This window comes from Grus americana, chromosome 1 (genome assembly GCF_028858705.1).
Source record: "Grus americana isolate bGruAme1 chromosome 1, bGruAme1.mat, whole genome shotgun sequence".
In the NCBI taxonomy this organism is placed as follows: Eukaryota; Metazoa; Chordata; class Aves; order Gruiformes; family Gruidae; genus Grus; species Grus americana.
Window position 1 is genome coordinate 65,248,158 of NC_072852.1, and position 25,598 is coordinate 65,273,755.

The following is a 25,598-nucleotide window of genomic DNA, read 5'->3' on the forward strand; positions in this document are numbered from 1 at the left end:
AATGTATTTGCTTTGGGTTTTTTTTTTTGTTTGTTTTTGACCTTGTCTTAGAATACAGATGTTTCCATCTAATGCTATTTTTGGTCCTGAACCTTAATCCAATACCACTTCTGTGGTGGTTTGGTTTTTTTTTTTTTAAATAAAGTTGACTGAAGTAATGTTTTCTGGCACTGTGACAAAAGACTTGTCATAGGAAATTGGAATACTGGCTGTCAAGTATGGGGTGCCTTAAAATAATTTGTCTAGACGAATGCTGCGCATACCTTTGAGTATATATTTATTTGATCTTGTTCACATCCTGTCTCCTCCTTCCCTTTCTCTCACAGCTTTCAGTACGTCTTCAAAACAAACCTGTGTGCCTTTGACACAAGTAAAAACCAAGTGACCCCCACCACTTGTGGTCACATAAAATGAAATGCATCTTTCCTCAGAGGGAGAGTGCCAAAGTACCAGTGGTGATGGAGGTACCTGTCCGTACAAGATGAGGTGCCAAAATTATTTCTGTGGGTTCCTGTGTGAATTTCTGCAGAACTAAGGCTGTACAAGTGCAATGTGGGCATCTTGAAGTATCCATCTCGTGATGTGGAAGACTGCTGGAGACGGCTTTAAAACACAAGGTGCTTTGCTGTGGGATGGGTTTGGGCAGGGCTGGCTGATCCAAAGCAGCTCTAGTGTCACAGCTTCAGGTACAGAGTTAGGGATGTTCTTCCTCGGTGTTGTTATCAACAAATACTGTTGCTCCGCTCTTCCTTAGCTTTCTGGGGCAGTAGCTGGTTTGACATGAAGCATGCTGCAAAGTTGTAAGCTGGAAACGTTTTGACAGTTTGGGCCGGGAAGGCTTTGATTGTACCTGCTGTTGGCAAAGTATCGGCTCTGTATGCATCCACAGTGTTTGGGCTCAGTCCAAATTTATGGGAAGGATGAGAGCTATGTCAGATCAAAACCTAGGATGTTTCTACTGAAAGCAAGGTGTAGTACTTATTTACTGGGAAGGGATTCTTTAATGTAGTCATTTGTTCCGCTATCTGGCGAGATCACATGCTGGAACAAGATTTGACATCAAACTGACTTTTTTAGTGCATGGTACTTAATGTGTAACGCTCAGCAACAGCAGCATTGAACACAAAGTCCTGCCAGTGTTGTTTCTCTTTCTACCCTGATAATAGGTATTTGTCTGATAGAGGGGGCAGCAGTTTCTGCCGGGCAGGGTCTAAAACCCGTGGCAGCTGAGGTCATTGCTAGCCAAAGGCTGCTGATCCTTGAGCTCTGAATCAGGCATGGGAGTTCATCTGCCGGGTAAGGTGATATGACCTATGGATTTCTTCACATTCATTTTGCAAAACCGCTCTATTTTTTTTTCTCCTTCCCATGTGCTCAAGCACCTGTCTCTTGAGTTCAAGAAAGGGTTATATGTGTGTGGTGTGTTTTTTCTTTTTAAAACTTTACATGCTTCTGCAATTTTAACCATTATGTCTGTGAATATTAGACAGCTTTTATGAAAGCTAATTCATATTTTCCATAATCAACTCAGTCTGCATTTAGGCACTTGATGACTGACTGACTCCTCGAAAATTAAGAACACTTAAATAAACATTTAAGAGCTTAAGTTTGTGTCCTCTCTTTTCCTCTCAGCTTCCATGCTTCTACTCTTAAAAATAAACAAACAAAAAACCTAGCAGAACCCCCTCCAATTCTAAAAATAAATCTGTAAAATAAAACATACTAACTCTTTAGTGAAATAAAATGCCCATTCTCTCTATAAGCTGCCAATACTGATAGTAAAGCCTTACTTATTTTATAATAACCAGACAGCTTTAAGTAGAGAGCTGAATTGTGACTGGTGGTGTGTAGGTTTGTAGCCAGCATTAGGAAAAAGAAGGAACAATCACTCCTGCAGTCTGGAACCCTGCCATCTAAACTTTGCAGCCATTAAAGAAGTAACATTATTGAAGAAGAAAATAGCAATTTTTATTTTAAATGTCAAGTGTCTTGTCAGTCTGGAGTGGCAAGCCAGGGCGTGCAGTGAGCACTGCTGCCAGAGCAGAAGTTGTTTCCTACCTACACTGCTCAGACTAATTTAAGATCCTCCTTTGAAAGATACTGGTTTGGTCCTCAGGGAGGAGGCTGTTGTGAACACTTTAAACACGAAACAACTGAGCTGAAGAGCATCTGCGCTGGCCCCCTGCACTAATGGGAACCTAAGTGAGAAATGAGGATTTTGCTGGGTTCTCCTAATGGCATCTCAGTACAGTGTTCCCGCTAGGATGGTTATTCTTCTGGGAGCTTGTGCCCATGGGAAGAGGCTGGCAGCTTCAAGTGTTGCTTAACATATGGAAGCTGTGATGAGACCTTGCAGGGTGAGCAGATGAACGAACTGCTGCTGGCCTGCAGGGCAGGTTACAGCATCTCTGTTTTAAGTAACTGTCCCTGAAGTGCATGGTGCTAGTCATCTCTGAGGAGAGGGTTTTGTCTCTGCGTAGGCCAGCTGGATGGTCACTGTCACTTCTCGCTTCTCTCCCTGGTTATCCTTTCCTCCTTCTTGTTATATGCATAAAGTCATCTGGGAGTTGGACTTGATGATCCTTATGGGTCCCTTCCAACTTGAGATATTCTATGGTCTCTAAAATGGGTGCAAGACTAGTGGATCCTGTTTAAAATACAAGAATAGTGCTGGCTGTGCCCTTTACATAGGGCTTAACTGTGCCCTTCGACAAGAGGTGCTGTTACATGAGGACTGAGATAAATTTTCTTTGCTTTCCTCCCCTCCTATTTCCATGGTGAGGGAAGATGATAACTGAAACCAAGTGCAGTGCACCCAGATGTTGTGAAACGCTGCTATAATAATGTTAAGATCTATCTGCATGCATTGAAGAAGAAACCCAATTAACTGTTTTCTTTCCAAAGCGGCAATAAGTTAAACCAGCATTGCAACAATAAAATGCGTTAGCCCTGCTGCCGAGCTCTTGGGCAGCAAACAAGACCATAAATGCCCACTGGTGAATTGTAAAATTTGTATGCAAAGGTTTTGACTTGTCTAAAAACTTTCTTTCACTACTTATTTTTTTTGGCTAAACACTGGGTAGTTACCAAGAAGACACTAATTAGGTGCAAAATGTGCAGTAAATGAAATTTCCTTCCAAAGAACCTGTATGTATACCTGGGGCATAACCCAGCAAATTAGTGTTATCTCACAAGTATTTCTGACTGGCATTGCATGCCTGGAGCATAGCTGGGGAAGGAAAACCTGAACAACTGCATCTATTCCTTTCTTCACTAGGTAGTTTTTAATAACATAACTGGTCTCTTTAAGTATCTTGCCTGAGTGCCAAAAATCCTCAGAGACACGAATGACTAAGTTTTGGAAGGTGAGCTGCCCTCTCTGTCAAGGGTGAGTCATGCTGGCTGGAGGTGGTGGGGAGGGGCTTGCCCCTACTTTTGGTGGTTCGAAGGCTGGTGAAAGGCAAACCTGCCAGTCAGGCTCATCTTGCAGCCTCTACAATCACTGGTGGTAAAGAATAGTGACCCTGCTGCTTACTGGGTGAAGAGAAAGGCATGGGGAGAAGTGATGGAGAGTTTCAGTTTTCTGTGGTTTTGGTGTTCAGGCTAGCAGCCCAAGAGCTGACTTATGAGACAAATGAAGTGCATAGCAGTGGGCCTGGTGTAAGAAGCAAAAAAAAAAAAAAAAAAAAAAAGGAGAAAAACTAGCAGAGACAAAAGAATGAATGCATCTGACCTGAGAGTATAATCCAGACGCTTGCAACACAAAATTAATAATGTATTTTGAGGTTTCAGCCAGGGACCCAGATGGGGGGAGCCTTGTTGAAGGGCTTCCAGCTCGCTGACTCACCGCTCTGGTGCTCTGGCCCTGTGACTCACTCCTCTCTGACTTTGGGGAGAGGATGGGAAAGAGCAAAACATGCGCCCAGCCTATTGAAAAGTTAGACTAGGTCCAAGAACTATGCACTGGGGGAAGGGCAGGGGAATGTGAGAAGGATTTTCCTATTTTATATGACTCCCAAGAGGCTTAGGCTAGGAATGAGCAACAGCATCCTTTTCTCTGTTTGCAGACAGTGGGCTTAAGAGACACTGAACTTCAGGGTTGTTTCTCAGGGTTGTTTCTCACCCTTGCCTCAATTGCACAAAGGCTTCTTTTTTTTTTTTTTTTTTTTTTTTTCTTTTTCAACCCATATTTAGTCCTCATTATTAATTTTGGTTTTAATTCTCTTTTTAAATCCAAAATACTTTTGTGTGTCTGTGGGTGCTAAGAAAAGGGAAAGAATATTTTGGAACAAGGAAAGGCAAAGGAGTAAACATGGTTCTTGAAAAATCCCCCCAATTAGGTAAAAATAAATACATCTCTCTGCTGGTTGTGAGTTGGAAGTACTTGAGTGTTTGCAATGGAAGTGTGTGCATGCATGTGTGCATAATGGGGTGGATTATAAAATTTGCTCAGCATGAACTTCAGCATTTCCAACTGTGTAACCTGAGCAAGTTGGAAAGATGTGTGGATTTAATTACCATGTAAATCTATTAGCTCTGAATTTCCTGGCATTTGTTTTGTTGATGACACAACCTGAATGTTACTCACTTAGTGGATTTTTTTTTTAATCTGTCCAATTTTATTATTATTTTTTAATGCTTAAAATGAGTAATTGCTGGTGTGAGACTCCAAATGATCATGTCTGCTGTTATGGTGGATCTCTCTGTTGTTTTCAAATACTAATTTCATGTTACTCTTCATATCCTCCTGCAAATGAGGTAATTTCAGTGTAGTTAATGACTAGACAGTAAAGAATTTTACAGTAGAGTAAAATAATCGAGCAACTGTTTCTCTGCATCTTGGTTTTGATTTTTACACTGTAGAAGATAAACACCTACAAATCTGAGGTTCCCTCTGTTTGCCCTTGGCAACTACATAAGCCAGGGTGGTGTAAATCTCTCTGCTGCGTTATCAGCGTGTTTTAGGTGTGACTTGGGGACTGTTTACAGTCCTCTATCTCTCTGTTCTCTGCTATGGCTGCATCTAAGACTTTTTTCCTGCCTTCATAAAGCTCTTCCAGCTATTTTGGTCCTTCATCAGGCTGAGAAGGAGAATCTCTGTGTCCTGTTTAAGAGCAAGCAGTTAGATGTGCCTGCAGTTGCATGCTCAATACTGTGGTCTGTCCAAGGGCGTCTCTGCAAATCAGATTTCAGCTATTTCAGGTGTGGTTGCGTTAATTTTTTCAAATATTTGCTGCCACATATACAAAGGTAAGTACCCGGGTATAAAAAATTGTGTAGGATGCAGCCTTCTGCTCTTCCACTCTTTCTCCCTGTGGGGATGTTGGTGAATGTGAAGTTGGTCTTGTCTCTCCCTCAGCCCCCATCTTTGGAATCAATCTTATGGAAAAATACTGTATTGCTGCCAGGCTGTCCTTCGTTTCTCATCCTTGTAAGAGCAATGTAACAGGAGCTTGGATCTGTGCCTTGCAACAGTGATGTTATCAATGCATCGTATGCCAGTAGAGGAGCTCTTTTGTTCCCTGCAGGGCATATATGAGTGAATCGTGTAGGTGAGGCTACAGGGGCTCCATCGGCTGCTCTTCTCAAAGCTGACAAGAATGAGTACTGTGTGATACAAGCTGTGACTGAGTTTGGAGAGAAGAGTGAGTGGTGGCCAGGTTCCCTGCTGCGAACTTAGAGGATTTCTAGAAAGGGAAGAAGTTGAGAGAAGTGATGTACCTGAAAATCTGTTGAATTTGTGTTTGAATCTTTGTGAAAATTAACTGATGCCCAAGTGCCAGTGAGTACTCAGAATAGCTGTCTTGGTTGTCGGAAGCTGGTGCACGCTGACACCTCCAGTCCATTGCTGGTGAACTTGCAACAGAAAGTCAAAAGCACCACCAGCAACACATCTGGGAAGAAAACACCTGTGTTGAGGAAGCTTTTTAACCTGTGCCTTTGGGGTTGGGCATGCAGAAAGTCACAGACTTCTCTGCTGTGTTGTCGTCATTAGTAGGCTTGTGTGTGCAGTCCTCAATGAGCAGCATCTTTAGGCACGGTTCTTCATTAGCTGAAAAGGGCAGGTCTCTGCTCCCAGCCCTTCTGGGTAGATGCTGCACTTGCAAACCCAGACAGAGTTGATAGCGCGATGCCTTTTACAGCTCTTGCCATGCTGTCATGTCTAGAGCTGAATCTGTGAAGGCTGAACAACACGTATGTGCCATCTTTAACAACTGGCACCTTGCCTGGTTGCCCCAGAGCTTGAAGACTTTTGTTAGCAGCTATGACTCCTACTCAGACCTCCTCAGCTACCATATAAGCAGCTGCCAGATGTCTGTGAAATGTGTGCTTGGTTCCTTGAAGAGGAGCCAGTATCTCCACGTAGCCACACTTCTTGATCTGTTTGATGCTATTAACTAGAAATGCTGTTATCTTTTGTGATATTTTATCTCCTACGCACCTTTGTTTATGCAAACCACAAAAGAGCTGCTGAAGAAATTATTCCCTTTTCTCCCTGCTATCTTAACATGAGAGGAAATTGTGGGGGGAAGAGAAGGGCAAATTCATGTCTGTGGTGCACATTTACTTCCCCACAAATGGGGGATAGTTTATGGTCTCCCCATATCTTCTCCAGGAGCACTGCCTTGCACATTAGATGCACTCTGATTCCTCTGATACAGAACTAAGGGTGCAATCCTTGCCCTCCACCCTGCCATTACTGCTGCTGCTTTACAAGAGATAAATATCAGGCAGTTTTGCACCTGCAGATGGTGGGCTTCATTTTTATCCCATGAGTGCCTGCTGGATAGATGGGATGCTCCCACACAGGCAGTTCCTTTTGTGGAGCTGGGGATTGATCCTGCCTGGATGGGGAGACCTCAGGGTGAGTCAGGAGGGGAACCATTAACTCCCAGGAGGGTAATATCTTGAATTTACGGGTGGTTCTCACCCTGACATGTTGTCTTTAGGCTGGCTTGCCCTGGGCTGTTTGGAGAGCAGGGCTGGCTTTGCAGTGTGCCAGGGTGCTGCTGCCGCAGCTCCCCTCCCGGGTGGCTCTGCTGGAAAGGGTGGGTTGTGCTGCTACAGCTGGTGTGTGGGACTTGCAGCTGACGCAGTGCATTTTCCAGGCTCAGCAAAGCCTGTCACTTGTTTAATAATTTAAATATAGTTATAAAGTGTCATTTGGGGCTCTTGACTTCTCTTCATTCCTTTTTCAGTGAGTTCTTAGAAAGCCAATTTTCTGAACACGACTGTTTCATTTTTAGTCATGATAATGTGGCACCTCTAGAGAACCCGTGCTACTGCTGTTCTCATCTGGCTTCAGGTCATCTGGTGGAGAAGTCAGCACTGCTGCGCACCTAGCAAATCCTGAGTCTCTGTTTTACTTCAGAGATGTTCATTTCATCAGACGAGAAAGGAAAAAAAAAAAACCCTGTCCCTTAGGCAGAGCTGGAGAAAAGGGCCTTTGTCTGGCAGGAACAGGCAGATGCTGTGGAGAGCTGCAGCCCGCGGCCCAGCTGGTCTGCAGCCAAATACTACTTTCGAAGAGCTATCCAAAATCCGCCGTGCGCCCGGATATAAGAGGTCTCCTCTGTTGGCTTACCACGCGGTGATGTCTGTAGGTGCTTTGTGTTCCCCAAAAGCACCCAGGTTATAGGTGGGAGCAAATGTCCAACCAGAGTGATGGTGAAATTCTGCGGGGCTGCAACTTCCTTTCTCTCTTCAAACAGGAGCGCTGCTTTCTGTTTGTCTTTTCAGTGTTCTGGGGGAGGGGGAAGTGGAAGATAAGGTTACATCTGTCCTAAATCCATGACTTTTTACAGAGATTAAAATCCCAGCTGAACACATCTCTCTGCTACATAAAGAGAATAGTTTAATAATTCAAGCAGACTCCTTGTATCAACACATGTCTGCGATTAGTGCTGTGGCTGCCAGTGGGGTGTGAGGATAGCAGGAAGCTGGCAATGGATCTGGCTACAAAGGTATTAAAAACAAAAAAAAGAAAGGAAGACTAAAAGGCACATTTTCAATGCAAGTGCTCTTTATTTTTCTTTTTTTTTTTAAAGGTGAACTCTGGGTGAAAGATGCCAAGCTGAAAGCTTCAGACAAAGAATTTCTTTCTTTTCCAAGCAAATATATATTCAAATTGTAGGCATAAAATTCTTAGTTTGCTCCCTAAATTGCCTTTTCCTGAGTGTAAAGTGGTTGCTGCCATATCAGAATTGACGGTTATTCTGAGGATTTCCAGCTCTGGAAGGGGCTGATGACCACTAAGGTGTGTGTGGAAGCAGAGGAGGGAGCATGGAGAGGAGGAGGAGGGGAGGACCAGCTTTGAAAAGACAGAGGGAAGCAGTTTAGGTGTAGGTGGAAGTTTCGAGTAGCTGGAGGGCTAACTGTTCCCTGAAGGTTTCTGCTGTAGCTGCTGCTCAAATGACTTTTCTTTTTTACCTCTCTAGGTAGATGGAGCCACTTCCAATTGTTTTCTTAAGAAAACAAAAATAATATCAAAGTGAGCTAGCTTTAAGCCTTCACTGTAGTAGAGATTTGTATAACGTATGAAAGATTCCTGTAAATCAAGTGGTTGTGTTTTCTGTAATCACTGAGTGAAGAGAAGTCCAGATACCTAAAATTGCTTGTACCTTGAGCTCAGTAGCTGTGCAGTCTAGCCTGTGGCAATTGTTTGAGGCTTCTCTGTTGACCGGTATTCAAAGTTATATCACAGACCATTGAAAATAAGATTAAAAATTATAATGAAACTAGAGAATAATTTTAAAACCTGACCATTTATTTGCTGTCAGACAATTCCATTGTAAATGCAAATTCTTTCCTTCCTTGCAGCTTGCTGCTTTGCAGCTGCATGTGAAAAGGAGAAAGCACAAGTGTTGAGGAACATTTTGAACATCCTTCCCCACCCCAAGGGGAAGGATGTTCTCTGGTTTTGGGAAGTTGAATGTTTGTTTCCTTCTTTGATTTTCCTGAAGCGGTTTTAGGAAAATTCCCCATTCAGAAAGAATAAATAAATAAATAAATAAATAACCTAACATACCTAACTTTAATCAAATGGAAGAAGTAAAATAACATTTGATATGAATTTCTTCCATATCAAAGCTAACAGAAAGCTAATAGAAAGGCTAATAGAAATCTTTATTTGTGAATGTGCCAAAAATAGCTGAGTAGCCTGTGGTCGTTTTGTCTTTTAGTTGAGTCTGCTAAATTAGAACATCTAAATAGTGTTAGACTAAGTCAACACTTAGGTATGGTATTTTCAAGGATGACATCCCCAGATTGGATGACGCGCACTGGTGATAAAGTAGCTGTGTGTAGAAACCAGAGTACAAATATTGTAGCAGCCCTATTTCAGCATCTGCTAGTCATCAGTCAGAATAATGCATGAAAGAATTAGAAAGAGGGAAATGTTCTAGACAGCTTTAGGAAAATATGCAGATAAATATAATTGATTCTTTCCATTAGCCCAAATAAAAAGAAGTGTGTAGACTGTGGGGGGAAAAAGTTGTCCCTAAGGTACTGCTTTTTTATAGGTTCATCCTTGAATTCTGTCATGGTTGGGAAGCATTTCTGTCCCTTGTTTACTCTCTAATGGCTACCTCCCCTGTTTTACTCAGAGTCTTTATTGATGCACCAGGGTGTTCAACTAGTCTTGAGCATCCGTTTTCTTTCTTCTTTGCGTAGTGGGGAATTAGACTTTATACTTTTATCCGTGCAGATATTGGGAGGCAGCCCTGAATGTGAAGTGCTAGTGAGTCCTTGGGTATCAAAATTAAAATAAACAAGGCTTTCTAAGGTGCTCATGACCCTCTTGCTGAGGCATATGAGCGTTTGTTTAGTAGTGTTATCATTTACGGCAAGTAAATATGAGGCTACAAATCTGTTTTGCCATTTGTAAAGGCTTTACTTTGGCTAAATTGCTATTCCAGCATAGCAACTGTGGTCCTCTGTTTATTGCCTTATGTTTAGTAAATATTTTCTTTTCCTCAGTGTCAGTCAGAATTGACTGAAGCCTTATTGATTTTGAAAGAAGGCACAGTTAGCATTAGTGAGCATCTTGGAAGAGGCGCTTGAACTTCCAGGGGACTCTGAGAGCCAGCTGTGCTCAGTGTTTTCCAGCATCGGGCTTCAAGGCCACAGATGCTGCTGGAGCTGTGAAATGTGCATGCATGAGGATGTAAGCACACTGCTTCCATCATGGATTTATACAATATTGACTTGTTTAATTCTTAATTTAGCCTACAGGAAGCGAAATCTTGGATTTCAGTGTTTGTTTCTGCAGGAGAGAGCAAGATGAAGAGCCAAGATCAATACTGCTTGCAAAAATAGAGCAAATCAAACAGACTTAGACTTCTGTAAGATCATGCCCCAGTCAACAAAGACTCCTATAGAAGATGGTAGATAATGCCCAATTGTTTAGAAAAGCTCATTAGAATTCATTGTACAAATATTTTTGTACAAAAATAGAATTCTTTGTGTGAATGAGATGAGCAGGAATAGTTTCTTGCAGTGCAGTTTCTTGGTCTGTCAAAGATGTAGTCTTCTGACATTGGAAACAAAACCAAGAAGAGCTGCAGAATTTTTGGCTATTGATGGGAACTGCGTTGGAGTCTCAAGGAAGCAGATCGGAAGATTTGAGTTGAGTTCGTTTTGAACAAGAAACAAACACAAAGTTATCCTACTACGTATAGCCATAACATGCGCTGTCAGTGTAATGAATTCAGTGTAATAGATAAAGTGGTAATTAGTACTGGCTGTCAGGAGCTCTAGCTGTGAGGCCTAGATGCTGCATATGGACTCTAGTCCTGGGTGGAATGCAACTTCTAAAATAGATACATAAATCAGGCAGGAAACCCATTTTACAGCAAATGCGTTAATTGCTTGGCTGGGGATGTGCATGGACCCTTTTTCCTAGAACGCGCTGTATGTTCAGCGCAGCTAAAATAGTCATACGTGTCGGAGTCTGTGTCTGAGTGTGTTTCCTTTTTCTTCTCTGCTTCAGTGAACATTAACCTGATATATTCTATTCCACACACAAAGTATTCTGGTGATAAATCCTGAAGGATCTTTCACGCTGTCTGGGTGAAATGTGCTTTCCCATTTTTGGTGGTGTGCTGTAGTGAGTACCTTTTTTTGGGAGGTTGAGGCTGCTTCAGGACATGACTGCCATGCTTCTATTTTCTGTTTTCGTTACAAGTTAATCATAGGATCTTCTGTTGTAATGTATGCCTCTGAGAGGACTTTTGTTCTAGCTGTAGCTCTTCAGCTTGAAGTAGTGATAGGAGGAGGAAGTTGTTAGGCAGGGCTGGTGGATCCTGCTGCTGACTGGCACGGGTGCCTGGTGCAGATACTGGAATTGTTCTCGTGAATGCTCTCCTGTTGTTGGCATGACAGACAGGCAAGGAGATAAACTTTTTCCCCTTTTTTATCTCTACAGCACTTCACAGAGTTCCTGGATGAGTTTTCACCAGATGTCTTAGGCCAGCTCTTGAATGATCCCTTCTTGTCTGAGAAGAATGAAATAATGGAGGTGGAACTGTCTCCAGCATCCCCAGCGCCCCTCATCCAGGCAGAACACAGCTACTCCCTCTGCGGGGACTCTCGACCCCAGTCTCCCTTGACCCACATCTCGACTGACGACAACTTTAATGAAGGTAGTACTGATGTGTGTGAAATCTACTGATGTTAATGCACTGAGTCCTTGTTCGTTTGTCATGATGATGCAATAATGAAATGTTCCTGGTGGGGTGATGATGTTCTAAGGGTACATGTGAATGCTCTGTGCTAATTGAAATACCTACAATGAAATCACAGAAGGGATTTGTTTGTTTTAAATCTGCAGGCAATGTGAATAAAGAAACTTGTCCATAGACAGAGAAATTGTGCTCAGCAGAAGTTACTAACTTTGCACTGTAAACATTTTGAATTAGAAGTGCTCATCAAAAAGAAATGGGAGAAGGGCCAGAAATACACTTGTTTCTATATGTCTGAATCTGTGGTTGTTGAAGATAAATGGAGACTGATAAACCAAATGAGTCGAATGAGGACCACCACGAAGCCTGAGTATTACTGTAGAACATGACATTTAAGGAAAGGGTGAGGTGCGTTTTGTTTGGTCTTCTGGAGAAAAGGCAAAGGGGAGATCTTATTGCTGGGTATGGTTATCTGATGACGGGCTACAGAGGAGACAGAGCTGGACTCCTCTGAGATACACAGTGAAAGCACGGGAGGTAACGGTTGCAAATTGCAAGAAAGGAAATTCCAGTTGGGTGTTAGGGAAATCATTTTCACCATGAGAGCGAGTCAGGCATTTGACCAGGTGTCCAGGGAGACTGTGAAGTCTTCATCTGTGGAGATATTCAAAGCTGAGCTAGGCAAGGCCCTGAGCAACCTGATCTCAATTGGCCATACTCTCAGTGAGGAGTTGGACAAGATGGTCTCCAGAGATTCTTTCAAAGCTACATGATTTCAGGTTTATTAAAAACAAAGAAACAAACCTTTTAAACTACACTTACTTTTCAGTAGTGAGTATCTGGAGCTTTCTGGTATCCCAAAATGAAAATGAGATCATCTTATTTATGTTTCTAAATATAAGTGTAGGAATGTAACTTCAGGTGCTGTCCCAGTCTTAAAACCTGCCTTGCTGAAGTCCTAAGGGGGTTTATTTTTTTCCTTTTTAGAAAATAAAAGAAGGCAAAGAAAAAATAATTCCCGTCATGAAGTCACTGGTGATCTTGTGAAGACATAACTGCAGTTTTATAGATTCTGTGGTTGTGGGAAATGGCGATGCATAGAAAATGTTGAAAACCAACAGCATTTTTTAGCAGTTATCTTTAATTCAGCAATTATAAACATCTGGAGGGGAAAAAAGGGAAATGCAGGAACGGTGGGAGGAACAGATCCAAGCTGCTTGTTCTCATATGAAGATGCCTGCTGGCTGGCAGGCAGGGGAGTTAAAGGTAAAAAACTAGTGGCTGGTGGAGGAGCAAGGCCATGAATATGCGGTAACTTAGGAATAAACACCATGGCAGACTTTCATTCCTAATAATTGGTTTATGTCTTCAACGTTAGCTTTACAGTGAAAAGCAGTAGAGTACTAAGCTGCATCACAATAAAATGGAGAGAGAGATTAGTGCTTATGTCTAAGCATTAACAAGCTAAGCTCTTTATGAAGATCCACCAGGACACGAGTTTTCAAAGGCTGGCAGTTTTGTAGTCCAAACAAGATGTGGTCTGTTAGAGATTTCACAAGAGGACAACTAATAAAACCCATGAGAAGGCTTTTCAAGGTGAGACAGGGTTTTTGGATGTGATCTGGAAACATCATCTACAAAAAACCTTCCCAATTTTTATTTTCTAACTGTTTTATGTGAATATCTTTAAATTAATACAGGCAGGAGAAAGAAACTTTTATTGTGGCAGGAGAAACAAGCACAAGAAACTTCAGAAAGCAAGCTTCTCTGGAAGTTAATAGGGAGAAGCTTCAAACTAGGCTAAAAGTGAGGGGAGTTTTCTTTGGGGAAAAATCCTGAAGAAATTCATACTGCTGAAACCACCGGGTAATTAATAGAGTTCTAGTCAAACGATGTTTTAAAAAGCCAAGAAACATTAACAAGTGGATTTAAAAATAGAAAATGAATGGAAAGCATTTCATCTTCTGTTCACTCTGCAGTGTGTTTCATAAGAGAGGAGGAGGAGGAGGAGTTGTTCTTGGTGTTTGGGATTTTATTTAATCTTAACCCTGGAATCAGGCTCACGACCTTTCAATACCTATTGACTTCAAAACAATGAAGCCCAGAGAAATACTTGAGGAAATTGCAGAATTATAGTTAATGTGGCTGTCTGATAGCTATCCAAAGGCATCACCCTGATGATTTTTCAGTCCTTGAGTCTGTGAGAAAGGGAGAGGGGAAATTTTGTGGGTGGCAGTACTGCAGGATCTGGCACTGAAGTTTGAAAGCATCTCTGTTGCTGGGTGGTGGAAGTACATGGTGCTTCTGACAACTCTGGTGAATGCCAGTCCCCTTGGTGGAGCAAGGGGACAGCTATTGGGAGCAGGAGGTACAGGGTGCAGATGGGGAGGTCCATGTGCTCCAGCATGGTCTCCTGCTGCTGAGGAACCAGGAGTGGATTTGTTGAGTGACAGGGGCTGAGAAACGTGGCCTGTCCTGGGCCAGGGTCCTGCCAGCTCTATGGGCCTGGAGTGTCCTCAGCCCCATGGCTCTGAGGGCTGCTGTGCTGCCACCCCGCCAGCTCTGTGTTGTGTTGCTCTGCTACCTGCCTTTCTGCCCTCCTTCTTCAGTCCATGCTTACCTTTTGGAGGAGGGAACTGGATTTCGGGAGCATGTCTGTCTGGTTCAGTGGCACCCAATGTTGGCAGTGGTTTTCATCCACGTATTCCCAAGCGCTGCTGGCAGGGTTGGGGTCCGGGAGCCCCAGGGCATGGGGAGGCTGAGAAACAGGTCCGTCTTGTTTGGTGACTGATCTTCAAAAGTACTTTAAACCACGCAGTGTCTATTTCCATCTTTTTTTTTTTTTCCCCAGCCACGTCCCAACAACTTTACTGAAAATGTTATTTAATGTTTCCTTTCAGCCATTATGATGGAGTGAATGATTGTTCTGGCTCTGTCAGCACCTTCTTACTGACTGTTGCCGGGACCAGTTAACTTCTGCAGTGAGCCGTTCTCATTGGTCACTACCTGACTGTTACTGCAATTTTGTACAACCACTAAATTGACCTACTCATAAAATTGTAAATCTTACATAAAGTTGTTTTTTTTTAAAAAGCATTAGAAGTGTAAAGCCTGGCAAACTCATATGCCTGAGGTTAACTCTTTTGAGGAGTCCTGTTGACCTCAAGGTGAGAACATGTTTAAGTATCCATATGATCAAGGTCCCAACACTGGATTTTCCTAGTTACTCGTTCTTCTGACTTCACTGTATTGAGGGTATTTCCCCAGCTTTGTGCAGAAGAACTCTTCTGAATACTTGTAGGCTGTTTCTAGTGTAGGGTCTCTGAAGGCGTCAGTCCCTAAATCTCCAGCCTATGAAAGCATTGGCAAGAGTAACTATTTTAAAGCAGATGTGTACAAGACTTCTGGCATTTAGTTCTTTGGTTTTTCCCCCCCCCCCGAGAATCTATTCTTACATTCAATTTTGCATAAACTTTTAAGCCTAAAGGTACTTGGGAAGAGAGATTTATAGGCCTGGCCTGCTTGCTTGCAGCTGGCTGACCATGAGCTTTTGTTTGCCTGAACTGGTGAATAAGGCATCTAGCCTGGGGAGGGCTCCAGGCTGTCACGTGAAAAAAGAGTGCATCACAGGTACCGATGAGCTGCACTGGCTGCGCTGCTGCCTCCCTCACAGCAGGTTTCCGCTATCTAGTTGTGAGCGCTGGGGTTTTGGGGACAACTGCAGAGTAGCCGTGGAGAAGTAGGGTGGGTAGTTGTGAAGTGGAAAATGCTTCTTGCAAGGAAGTGGAGAAGCTGGGAGGGGAGGCTGAGAATAGGGCTGATTGCTAAGGGAGACCTCTTGGTGTGCATCAGGGCCTTTTGGGGCACAGTCTCACTTCTGACAGTTGTAAATGGTTAGGGAAAAAAGCTTTATTTTCTGTTACAGTTGGTGCATGTCTGTCCTCAGGTTTCCAGTCTCAGCAGCCTTTTGGCAAGGGAGGGCTGTGGGTCTGCCAACCAGGAGCAAGGCAAGACCCAAACTTCATCAGGGACTCAGGTCAGTCTCCTGTGTGACTTGAGATGTGAGTGTAGGGTTCTTCCCTGCCCTCACACACTTCACCTTGTCAGCCATAGGCACAAACTTTTTAGGACAGTGGCTGCCCCTTGTTTTGGACCTATGAGATCCATGGGCAAGAACCAAGTACAAGTAATACTGAGGGGCAGGTGTGCAGCAGGAACGTGGAGGCAGAGGCTGCAGCATCTGTGTGGGGCTCTTCATCCTCTGGGATCAGCTCAAGCGATAGGGGTGGTTTGCAGTGTGTGTGTGTATTTGGGTTTTGTGTGTGTTTCTCACTTTGTGAGCCTGGCAGGGCTGAGACAGTAGACAGCCGACTAGTTGTTAGTATGGTTTCTCTCCTCAAATTGTGGCCAGGTGGCTGGGTGTGTTCCTTTTCCCATTCCCCGAGGGCTCTGCTTTTGAGACTAGTCTTGGTCCCCACCTGCCTTCCTGTTCGTGCTTTCCTGCTCAGGAATGCTTTGAAGTTACTCTTGGATTTGAAGCGGCTTGCATTGGCTAAAAGTTTGACAGAGTGATTGCAAAAATGGTATGTTTCTATTTTACACTTAGCTGTGCCAAAACTGCGGCTGCCCCCAGAATATAACCTGTATTGTTACTGGGTTTTTTACTGCTGAGGTTATGTTTTCCTGTAATGTGCTTTTAAAACTTAAATTTTCTTTTTAAATTTCAACTCCATCTTCATACATGGTTTGAAAAAGAAAAAAACAAACAAGAAACCCACACCAAACAAACAAAACGCCAAAAACCATTGTATATGCCTCCTACTTCTCCAGTGCAAATAGCCCTTCCATGACAAATCCAGCCCCCATCTCAGGCAGCGCTTTGTACAGGAAAAAGCTTGCTTATGTATGGAGTTCACAAGCAGTAATCAGTGTCCTGTTCTGTCTCTTCATGTAGAGGCACCTGTGGGCTTGAGGCTCAGGGTGGTCTTCATACATTTTATATGTGTGTATATATATAGGAATAATGTATATGTGGTTATATAGGTTATATTATCTATAATAGGTTATATACTCAGTTTTTATATATACACACACATTGCCCTGCTTCTCTCTTTTTTTTCTCTAAATACTGAGTCAATGAGATGTGAACAATGAAAATGGAACCTCCTCTGCCCTGACTTTAAAGAAAATGGAACTGAACAAAGAAATTCACTTGTGTTTTGAAAAGATGCTGTCAAAGCCATTCTGATAATTTTTGCAAGTACATTCCAATGCAACTTTTTTCCTGTGTAGGTTTTGTATTTTTGTGTGTTTGTTTAAGGAATGGAGAGGAAGCCTTTTGATGGTGATAGCCTGTATTTGAGTGATTTTATGTGGATGGGTGGCAGTCAGTCCTTGTCAGCATCTGCAGTTTTAAAGGATGAGAACTGTTTTATGTCCAAGGTCCAAAATCTCAGTAGGTCACTCTGAATCAAGCTTGTAACTTCGACTTGGGCGGCAGTGTCTGAAAAACATCAGATTTGATTTAGAGGTGGACATTTTGGTGATTACTTATGCTTACTGTTAATAATTGACAACTTTATTTGCAGTCAGAGCTCCTTTAGCTTCCAGTTCCAGAATCTCTTTATGGCCTTTTTCCCTGCAGGAGTAAAGAACCATCTGCTCTTGGAAACCTCTTTCCCCAGGTGTTTGTAGGCTGTGATTAAGTTTCCTCTTGATTTCTGCTTGGATACAGCTTAAATGAACTGCACTTATTTCATGTTTCCCTATATGTGATATACTCTGGACATCGTGCTATTCTTGCAGTTCCTTTCTAAACAAAAGAACATTTGCAGTTCCTTTTCAAAACTCTGTGTAAAGTGACCACCGGAGCTGATTTCCCAGGAATAGTTTCCCTAATGATGAATATTAGGGGAACACTCCTCCCACTTCCAGTCCTGCTGAAACCAGTGATCTCACTCTTTTTTAGCTGTGGTGTTGCACTGGGAATTGATGCTCAGTTATTTGCTGTGAGCTTCGAGTCCTTTTAATGTTCTTCAAAGGCTGATTGCTGCTGTGAGAAGGATATGCCTTCACAATATCTGTGTGAGGAGAAAAATTCAGAAGGGTACGAACTGTTTTATTTGAACACAATGCTTCTGTGGATCATTTTCACATATCTTAAAAACAAAACAAACAAAAAAACCCTCACATAATCTTTTATAGGACATTTAATTGTATCGAGCGTTAAGGCTATGTGTAAAGACAAGCTACCACCTCAGTCTGTGCCTCACTTCCATATATATAAAGAATGATGCTATAAAAATAACATTTTGATACCCCTAAGCAAAATAATTAGAAACATCACGGACTGCATCCCAGCTGACAGCTATGCCTGTGTAAAGTCTTAGGCTGAGGAGAGGATAAAGCAGACAGAACCTGTAACCCTGAGACAGCTCCTGGCGGGTTTTACATGACAAGATGATTCTGATTGAAAAGTGTCAAATTCTTCTCAGGAAAGAGGGTATTGACCCTGGTTGTTTAGGTATGGGAGGAACAATGTATCTTTGTTTCTATCTTAATAACTTTGATAGTGATACAAATAATCTGTGGGTTTTAGATGGACTGCATGCCGCTCAAAGGAGGGGATGCAGGTACAACTGATGATCCTTTGTTAGGAGAAAGGCTACTTCTGCTGTGCATTGTGATTGCTGTGTATCGCTGCTGCTCATCTTTGCCCATTTATTTAATTCTCCCTTCCTGGCACTTTAAAAAGGACCCCAATGTTTGGTAGTCAAACAGTATCCCCTTTGTCAAGGCTGTTTCAAGGGCTTCGGTTTCATTATTTGCGGTGGGAGTGTGTGTGTGCACGCTGGGAGGGGGAAATGCCATCTGGAAAATCTGTAAGAGAAACTGTTTGTCGATGAATGTGGGCTCTCACCTCGTGGAGGAGAAGGGGGGTAGTGGCAGTGGCGTTGGAGTTCAGCATTTCAGGCATGATAAACGGGGCTTGTGTCTGCCAGGGGGTGTTACGTGAGCCCAGAGCTGGGCACTGGGGACGGTGCGAGCCCAGGGGGAAGACAAGGAAGCAATTATTTCTCCAGAAAGGTCTGACTTTCCTTTGGGAAGCTGGAAAGGCTCAGACTGCAGAGCTGGGGACGCTGAACTTGCCTGCAAGCGGCACATCCAGCAGCACGCCCAGAATCCATGGATCAGCAGAGGCCCTTTCGGGTTCGCAGTGGGGTGTTTGTGCCAACAGAGACCAAGCAGCCATTTCGCCCACAAACAAGGTGTGAGGCTCTTCCAGGAGGTGTTTTCCCCTTGCAGTTTGCAGCCGTGTTTTTCTGGTGTAGAGCTAGCGAGCACCCTTGGGTCCTGCTGCTAGCTGTATATGGTAGCTCAGAGGTAGGATCCAGGCAAGGACCAAACACTTGTCTGAAGTACAGTTTAGCAAATGCAGACCCTTGGTGCAGAGTCTGAGCCCACATACTGTTGTACATGGCACAGCTGGGCAGAAGCCATGTGGGCTGTGCATCCAGGCCCTGCGGTTCATGATGGCAGTACAGGGTCTGTCACGGACCAAAAGGGAATTAGTTGAAGCCCTTTTGCTCAAATCGATGACACAGCTGAAAAGGGGGATTATTTGAATACACTTTGCTGGAGAACAGTTTGAGTCATAAGGGATCTTCTTGCATTACCCTATCCAGAGATGTCTTTCCTGATACCTGTGCAAAGTATTTTGACTGGTAGTCTCTTGTGGTCTCCTTAAGTTTTCGGTTTTGTCTTTCTGTAGTGATTTAATCTGTTGCTTGGACAATGAACTTTGAGGAGGCAAGAACTGCCTCTTCATTCTGCTTTGCATATAAGGATATCCCTTGATGCTTCTACAGGTCTCGTTGGTAGGCTTGTTTCAAATGACATGCATCTGTTTTCTGTGCGATTATGATCTGTCGTGGTGGTATGGGTTGGTATGTTTTTTCCCTTCCAGATTAGGTTCAGTGGTACATCCCTCATGTGGATTTGTTTACCTAGTGGTGCTGTCTTCCTTTTTACTGCAGGGGAAAAAAAGGTGAAAATCATGTTGTTTCTCTGAACACTTGCATTCTCTCTACTTGAGAGGGATGAGGGAGAGAGAGAGCGCATCTCTAATTGCATTTCTTTAAAAATACACAGCAACTCACTGATGCGACTTGGCTACCCATGCCAAAAGCGTCTCTGTTAAACTTATAATGAATAGTGCTGAAATTAATGTGGGGAGCAAGGGAGATCTTTTTACTTATTTCATAAGCTCTGTTTCTCTGTAAATCTATCACAGAGGGTGACATTTAGTCAATATTGGAGAAGATTTACTTTTTCTCAGGAAGGAAGTAGTGTGTTAGAAGAGATTGAAGAATTAGTTGGATAGAATAATGTTGGATAGAAATAATTAAAAAAAGGAAAGCAAAACTTGCTGGGAATACTGATATTGAAAAACCTGTACAGTTGAAGTAAGCATTTTTGACCTTATTTTCCACTTTTCCTACCCTGCCTTCCCATAATATTATATGGAACAAGGAAAGATGCAAAATGTTGCAGTTCTTCAGAGAAATGTGAGTATCCTAGAAAGCTGCACATGGTGTTGTTAAGATACTACGTTTAATTTTTATATATCTATGTATAAATACAGATATGTAAAAATGTTTTTTAACAAACACAGAAGTAGTATATATTAATTCTGCCATGTACAAACACAGTCTTTCTTGGTTGTGTGTCCAATTCACACATACTAATTATTGCTACAGCTGTGATGCTTAGAGGAGCACTGAAATCCATTTCTGTTGAAAACCATCATCATAATGTATGTGGTGTGCAGCATAGAACTTGACTTGGGTGTGTTGTGCACCCAAAGCCAAGCACTTGTGCGTAACTCAGTCTTCATAATGGACTTAAGCTTAAGATCATAATGGATCTTAAGCTTTCATTGTGCAAAATGTTGCATAGCCTTTTCCCTTTTGGGGGTAGCGATCTGGAGAAAGGAAAGGGAAGAGGGAAAGTCCACTTGCAGTATATTGGCTAGATCCTACGAGCATTGTCCGTCTTAACTGCAGATGATGGAACCTGGGACAGGATTAGTGCCTCTGAAATAAAGAGAGAGGACAGAGAGTTTGCTCGCTACTTGGATGCCTTGCTGTAGATATGCACAATGTGCGCTGCTTACCCTTACAGTACTGAGGGAATTATGTCCCATTTTGAGCTGCTTCTCCTGCATTATCGCATACACAGCATCCTAGAACACGTTGCATGTCGTATCTGGGACCAAGCTGGACTCAAGATGAGTGCAGCTGGGAAAGAAGAGGACACATTTAGAGGTTTTCCTATCAGTGAGAACTTTGTTCAGTGCACTGAGTGAACTTACTTTGGCGCTTTGTAAGGCTCCTGAGTTTTTTTTCTCTTTTTTTTTTTTTTTTTTTTTAAAAAGAAGATGGAAGATGCACGGTAAACAAGAGTCTGCAGGAAAAGTAGGACAAGCTTGATGACAAAAGCAGCACACAAAAACTTTGCAAAGAAATGTAATTTTAGTCTTGGACACAGAAGAGCTTAGATGTATGTGTCAAAAACCTTGGGTTGCTGTGATGAATGGGTTTTTTGGATGCTTGATTGGATGCAGATAATCTCTGATGTTTAACTTGCAGAAGTGGCTGCACCTGAAAACTCAATGCATACTGTGTTTTGGTAAAGTATAACAACAGTGCTAACTCATCTGAAAAATCCAATTCCAGTTTTCTCCAGTTGGCCACTTTAAATTACTAGATGTTTTGGGGCCTTTAATCTCTCCATGGCTCACTTGAATTTTCAGGACCGCTGTGGAAATTAATTCAGGTTGGTGAAGCATTTTGATTGTGCCCTAGGAGGGAATTAAATAGCTCTGTGGGAACGGCATTTGAATTGTATTTGGTAAAGGAGAGATGAGACTGTGCATGGGACAATGAGAATAACAAAACATGGTACAGTTCCTCAGTCAGGGGAGCGCCATGCATTCTGCTTGTTGGGTAAGGCACAGGTTTTGCAGAGAAATTGTTTGCTTACATTTTTAAAACATTCCTATTTTTAGGTGTATATAACATGCAAAAGTACACTGAGTTAAACCTTTGTGTATTGCTTAATACTTGGGTGCTTTGCAACTTTAATGTTCCATTAACATAGTCCATATATGCAATTTAACAGTGCTAGTTGCGTCACACATAGAAGCGTTAGCTGGGATTTTAAGTACTGTAGAGGCTCCTTCATGTGCCAAAATGCGTAGCATTCATGGGCTTATGAAAGGGGAGGTGAAGGCGAATGATTCTCATCTAAAAAGTCATTGCATCGTAGAGCTCTGAAGTTCATAGGAAATTTCAGTTGGGAAAAGGGACTGACAGCCAGTATCACTTGTTCAACAGTGAACTTTGGAATCAGTGTTTTGAAGCCTGAGAAGGGATTTTTTAACAGCCAAAGTGACCATCTTTAGGATGTGGGTTTTCCTAGCTATTTGAATAGCTAGATCTCGTCAGGCTTTCTTCTCTTTATGTGTGGTTTGCAGCGCATTTTGTCTCACCTTAGCAATGCAGTGTTGCCCTATACACATCCATCTATAATACTATCACCAAGATCATTTTCGCAGCCTTTTGTTTTGAACTCTCGCTAGTTCACATGTACCTCCTGGATCATGACAAATATAAATATAAACACTCACCTTCAAATTCTTGACATCAGTCATCTACTCTTTCCACAGCATGCCTTGCTTGGTTGGAAGAAGACACCTCCCTTCTCCTCCAGTGGGTCCCTTAAGCCAGCCTCCATTGCTCTTTCATTTCAATATTTCACTTGCACTTTCTCGCTTATTCTCATTATTTCATAAGACCTCTCATGATTCTCCGTACCCCTCTGTCAGAAATAGTGTTGTCTTGGAGGGTGTGCCATGCTTCTCAGTATGACCAGTGTTCTGTAGCCTGCTCAATTTTTTTCCCATATTTGCCTAAATTTGGTTTTCTGCAGCATTCTCACTGGGGCAAGGACTGCCACTTTGTTCAGCTAGTACAGTGCTTGGCAGCGTAGGCTGAGGTGCTTAAGGGCTATTATAAGAATAAACTAAGAATGATTTTCAGATAATGTCAACCCACTGTGCTCAGGAAGAGGAGAAAAGAGAGTGGGAAGTGTCCTTGCAGCTCTCTTGGAGCAGGGGAGAGATCGTTGGTGACTTCAGAAGCTGGAATGTGTCAAAGGAAAGTAACGCGTTGCACAATGCTGACCATGATAGTAACAGGGGCTTGGAAAAAGCAGGGAGAGGGAAGTATGAAGGTGGGATTCGACCAGCGTCTTGCTCCGTCCCTTTCTTTCACAGGGTTGTTCATCTGGAATGACAGCTGTCACTATGCATCATAAGAGGCAATGTCAAAAAAGTGGTAGATGCAGTTCTTCCAAGTTATCTCAGTGTTAAATGCAGCATGTCGCTGTTGCTGAAAACCATCCATAACCCTACGAACTCGTTAGACTGGCTTTAAAGGCTAGAATAACTCTGAGCAGTTTGTGTGGATCTAAATGGTGATGGCAGGGATGTCAGGTTAATCAGCAAAGTCAGCTTCCAGGGGAGTAAAATGACCAGCTGAAGGCCAGCGTATCTTGCTGTCTTACAGCAGCTGAATCCTCATGATGAGTCTGAGGATTAGAGGTGATAAACATCACAAAGTGCAGCCTTAGAGGACATGCCCTGTTTTGCTGGGCACCCGCAGCTAGATTTTTCTTCTATGTGCATGATGATACAAATCTCAGAAAGTTCAGGGCTAATTACTTGGTTCACTGATAGTTCTCATTTGTATGTATCCTTCCCTCCCAAAGGGAGTCTCAAGTAGATTACAGACAATAGCTCTGCCGCCGTGTAGCTGGACCCAGATGTGCAAGAGGCAGCGAGTGGAGGCTCTGCACAAGACGATGTGGGGAGATTTTAGCAGAAATTATCCAAACAAGCATTTGAAAGTTGCATTTGCCAAGGCATTCTGGTTTTCCAGGCAAAGATACCATTTTAAAACTCTTATCTGAATGATTCACACACAGCAAACTAGAGGGAGTCCATGGATTTACTGAATATTTCATGGCAGTCAGCAGGGAGGGAGCTGTGCTCTCATGTTTGTGAGTAGAGAAGCTCAGGGAGGTTTGAAAGAGAGCAATGTCCTCTCTCCTGAGTTAATATTTAGACAATGCTACCTCTTTTTTCATAAATACTTCTATTTTTATATTTCTGCATTTCCCAGAAAGCTTTGGGAGTAAGCCCTCCAGAAACTTAAATACGGTGTTTAGCCCTTACTGTACAGTTACTTCTCTTGGCAGAGCTGGGCTCACTGTTCTTGAGCTTCTGATTACAGGATACACATTTTTCATTTTTAATTCCCTGGTGTGTCTTTACTCAAATTACCTCCTTCCTTGCCAGCGGTGGAGGTTAGGTCCCACCACAAAGTAATTACCAGCACTGGAGATGTACATACTTCTCCCTTCTTCCAGTCACCCAGCTTCTGTCCAGCGCCTGTGTGCCTATGTGTGTGTGGTCTTAATAGCAAGGGCAGACAGCAGCACGGGGGCTGTAAGCCCACTCTTATTTTTGTTACCTGTTTGCAGTTGAAATCTGTTGACATCTCAGCAGCTCGATACGCTCAGATGTGTAAGGGTCTTGTGTCAGCCTTGCAGGCTGCTGGGGGCACAGCCACAACACCATGGCTGCCTCCCATGGTGTTGATGCAGCATGCAGTTAATTCAAAGCTCTCTTTCTGTTTACTAGCTGTACGGTGTATGTGCTTACTGTGTGCTTTAATTCCGTACATGCAGTAAATACTCTGTATGAAGGCAGGCGAAAGCTTTGAAAGAAAGATCAGCACTCTTCTCTTATGTATATTTGGCCTCAGATTCCAGCTGGTTGGTTTATGGGCGTGCTTCTCGCAACTGCTGACAAGTTGTGGCAGAGGACCGCACTGTACACTGTTGGGATGCAGTACAGCTGGTGTAGGGTACTCTTCTGCAAGCGAAAAGAACTTACATGACTGAACTCTAGCAGTAGGGATGAGAACTTTTTCAGGCAGAATTGCAACTGCCAAAAATGCCTTTTTTTTTTTTTTTTTTTTAAAGTGAGGTTGTTTTAAAGGTTGAGTCCTTCCAAGTTCTTGATCCTCTATCATACTTTAAACCTGGGAGAGTTAAGTCCCTTTTCAGCAAGCCAAACAGTGGTGGCTGCCTCATAAATGGAAATGGGGAGCTACCAACTTACCATGCCAACCTTCTTCCAGTTCTTGATGGTGCAAGGCAAACAGTTCCGCTTTGTCTAGTGAAAAGTTGCATGGCTTTCTCCTGATTAGTGAGCTTGTGGTAAGCGGGGCTAGGGGACAATTCTGCCAACACGTGATACACATTTCATTGCTGCCAGTCAAAATACGCATCCTGTGCTGTGACTTCCAGAGGCTCTGGGGAGGAAATTAGCATGATCACTGTGGCACTGGTGCTCCTGTGAAATCATCAAAGCCTTTATCCTCTTTTATACTTACTAATTGAATCCTTGGGGGAAAACTTTGAAGTTGGGAGTGTGAAAAATCATTTGTTCTTAAAAGTATAATATTACCACTCTGGCTATTTGATGATTGCAAGCAGTAGAAGGAGCAGAAGTCTGGCTAAATGCTATCTCTACAAGGAGGAATAAAACTGAGTCAGCAGGCATTAACATGTGTAGGACATGGGTCTCTGGCTGCTTTACCCAATGGCTTGTTTAGTCTTGTTCTGCTGCATGTTAGCAGCTTTCGGCAATGTACAGTGATTAGTGCTCTGTGTCTTTCCTCGCTGCTCCTCTTTGTATCCTGGGGCTAGGATTAGGTTACAGCCCTGAAATGGCACAGTTGTCTGCGTTGACTGAGAGCTGAATAGTAAGGGCAGAGTTTTGTTGAT

General features: G+C 42.9%; 1 protein-coding gene across 2 annotated transcripts in view; it reads left to right on the top strand.

Moving 5' to 3' along the window:
- Positions 1-25,598, top strand: part of CREB3L2 (cAMP responsive element binding protein 3 like 2) — an 82,923-nt gene that overhangs the window by 33,248 nt on the left and 24,077 nt on the right. For both annotated transcript variants that reach the window (XM_054828724.1, XM_054828714.1), the window contains exon 2: positions 11,426-11,642. In XM_054828724.1, the coding sequence (XP_054684699.1) occupies positions 11,426-11,642 (217 nt within the window). The remainder of the gene's footprint in view (positions 1-11,425; positions 11,643-25,598) is intronic.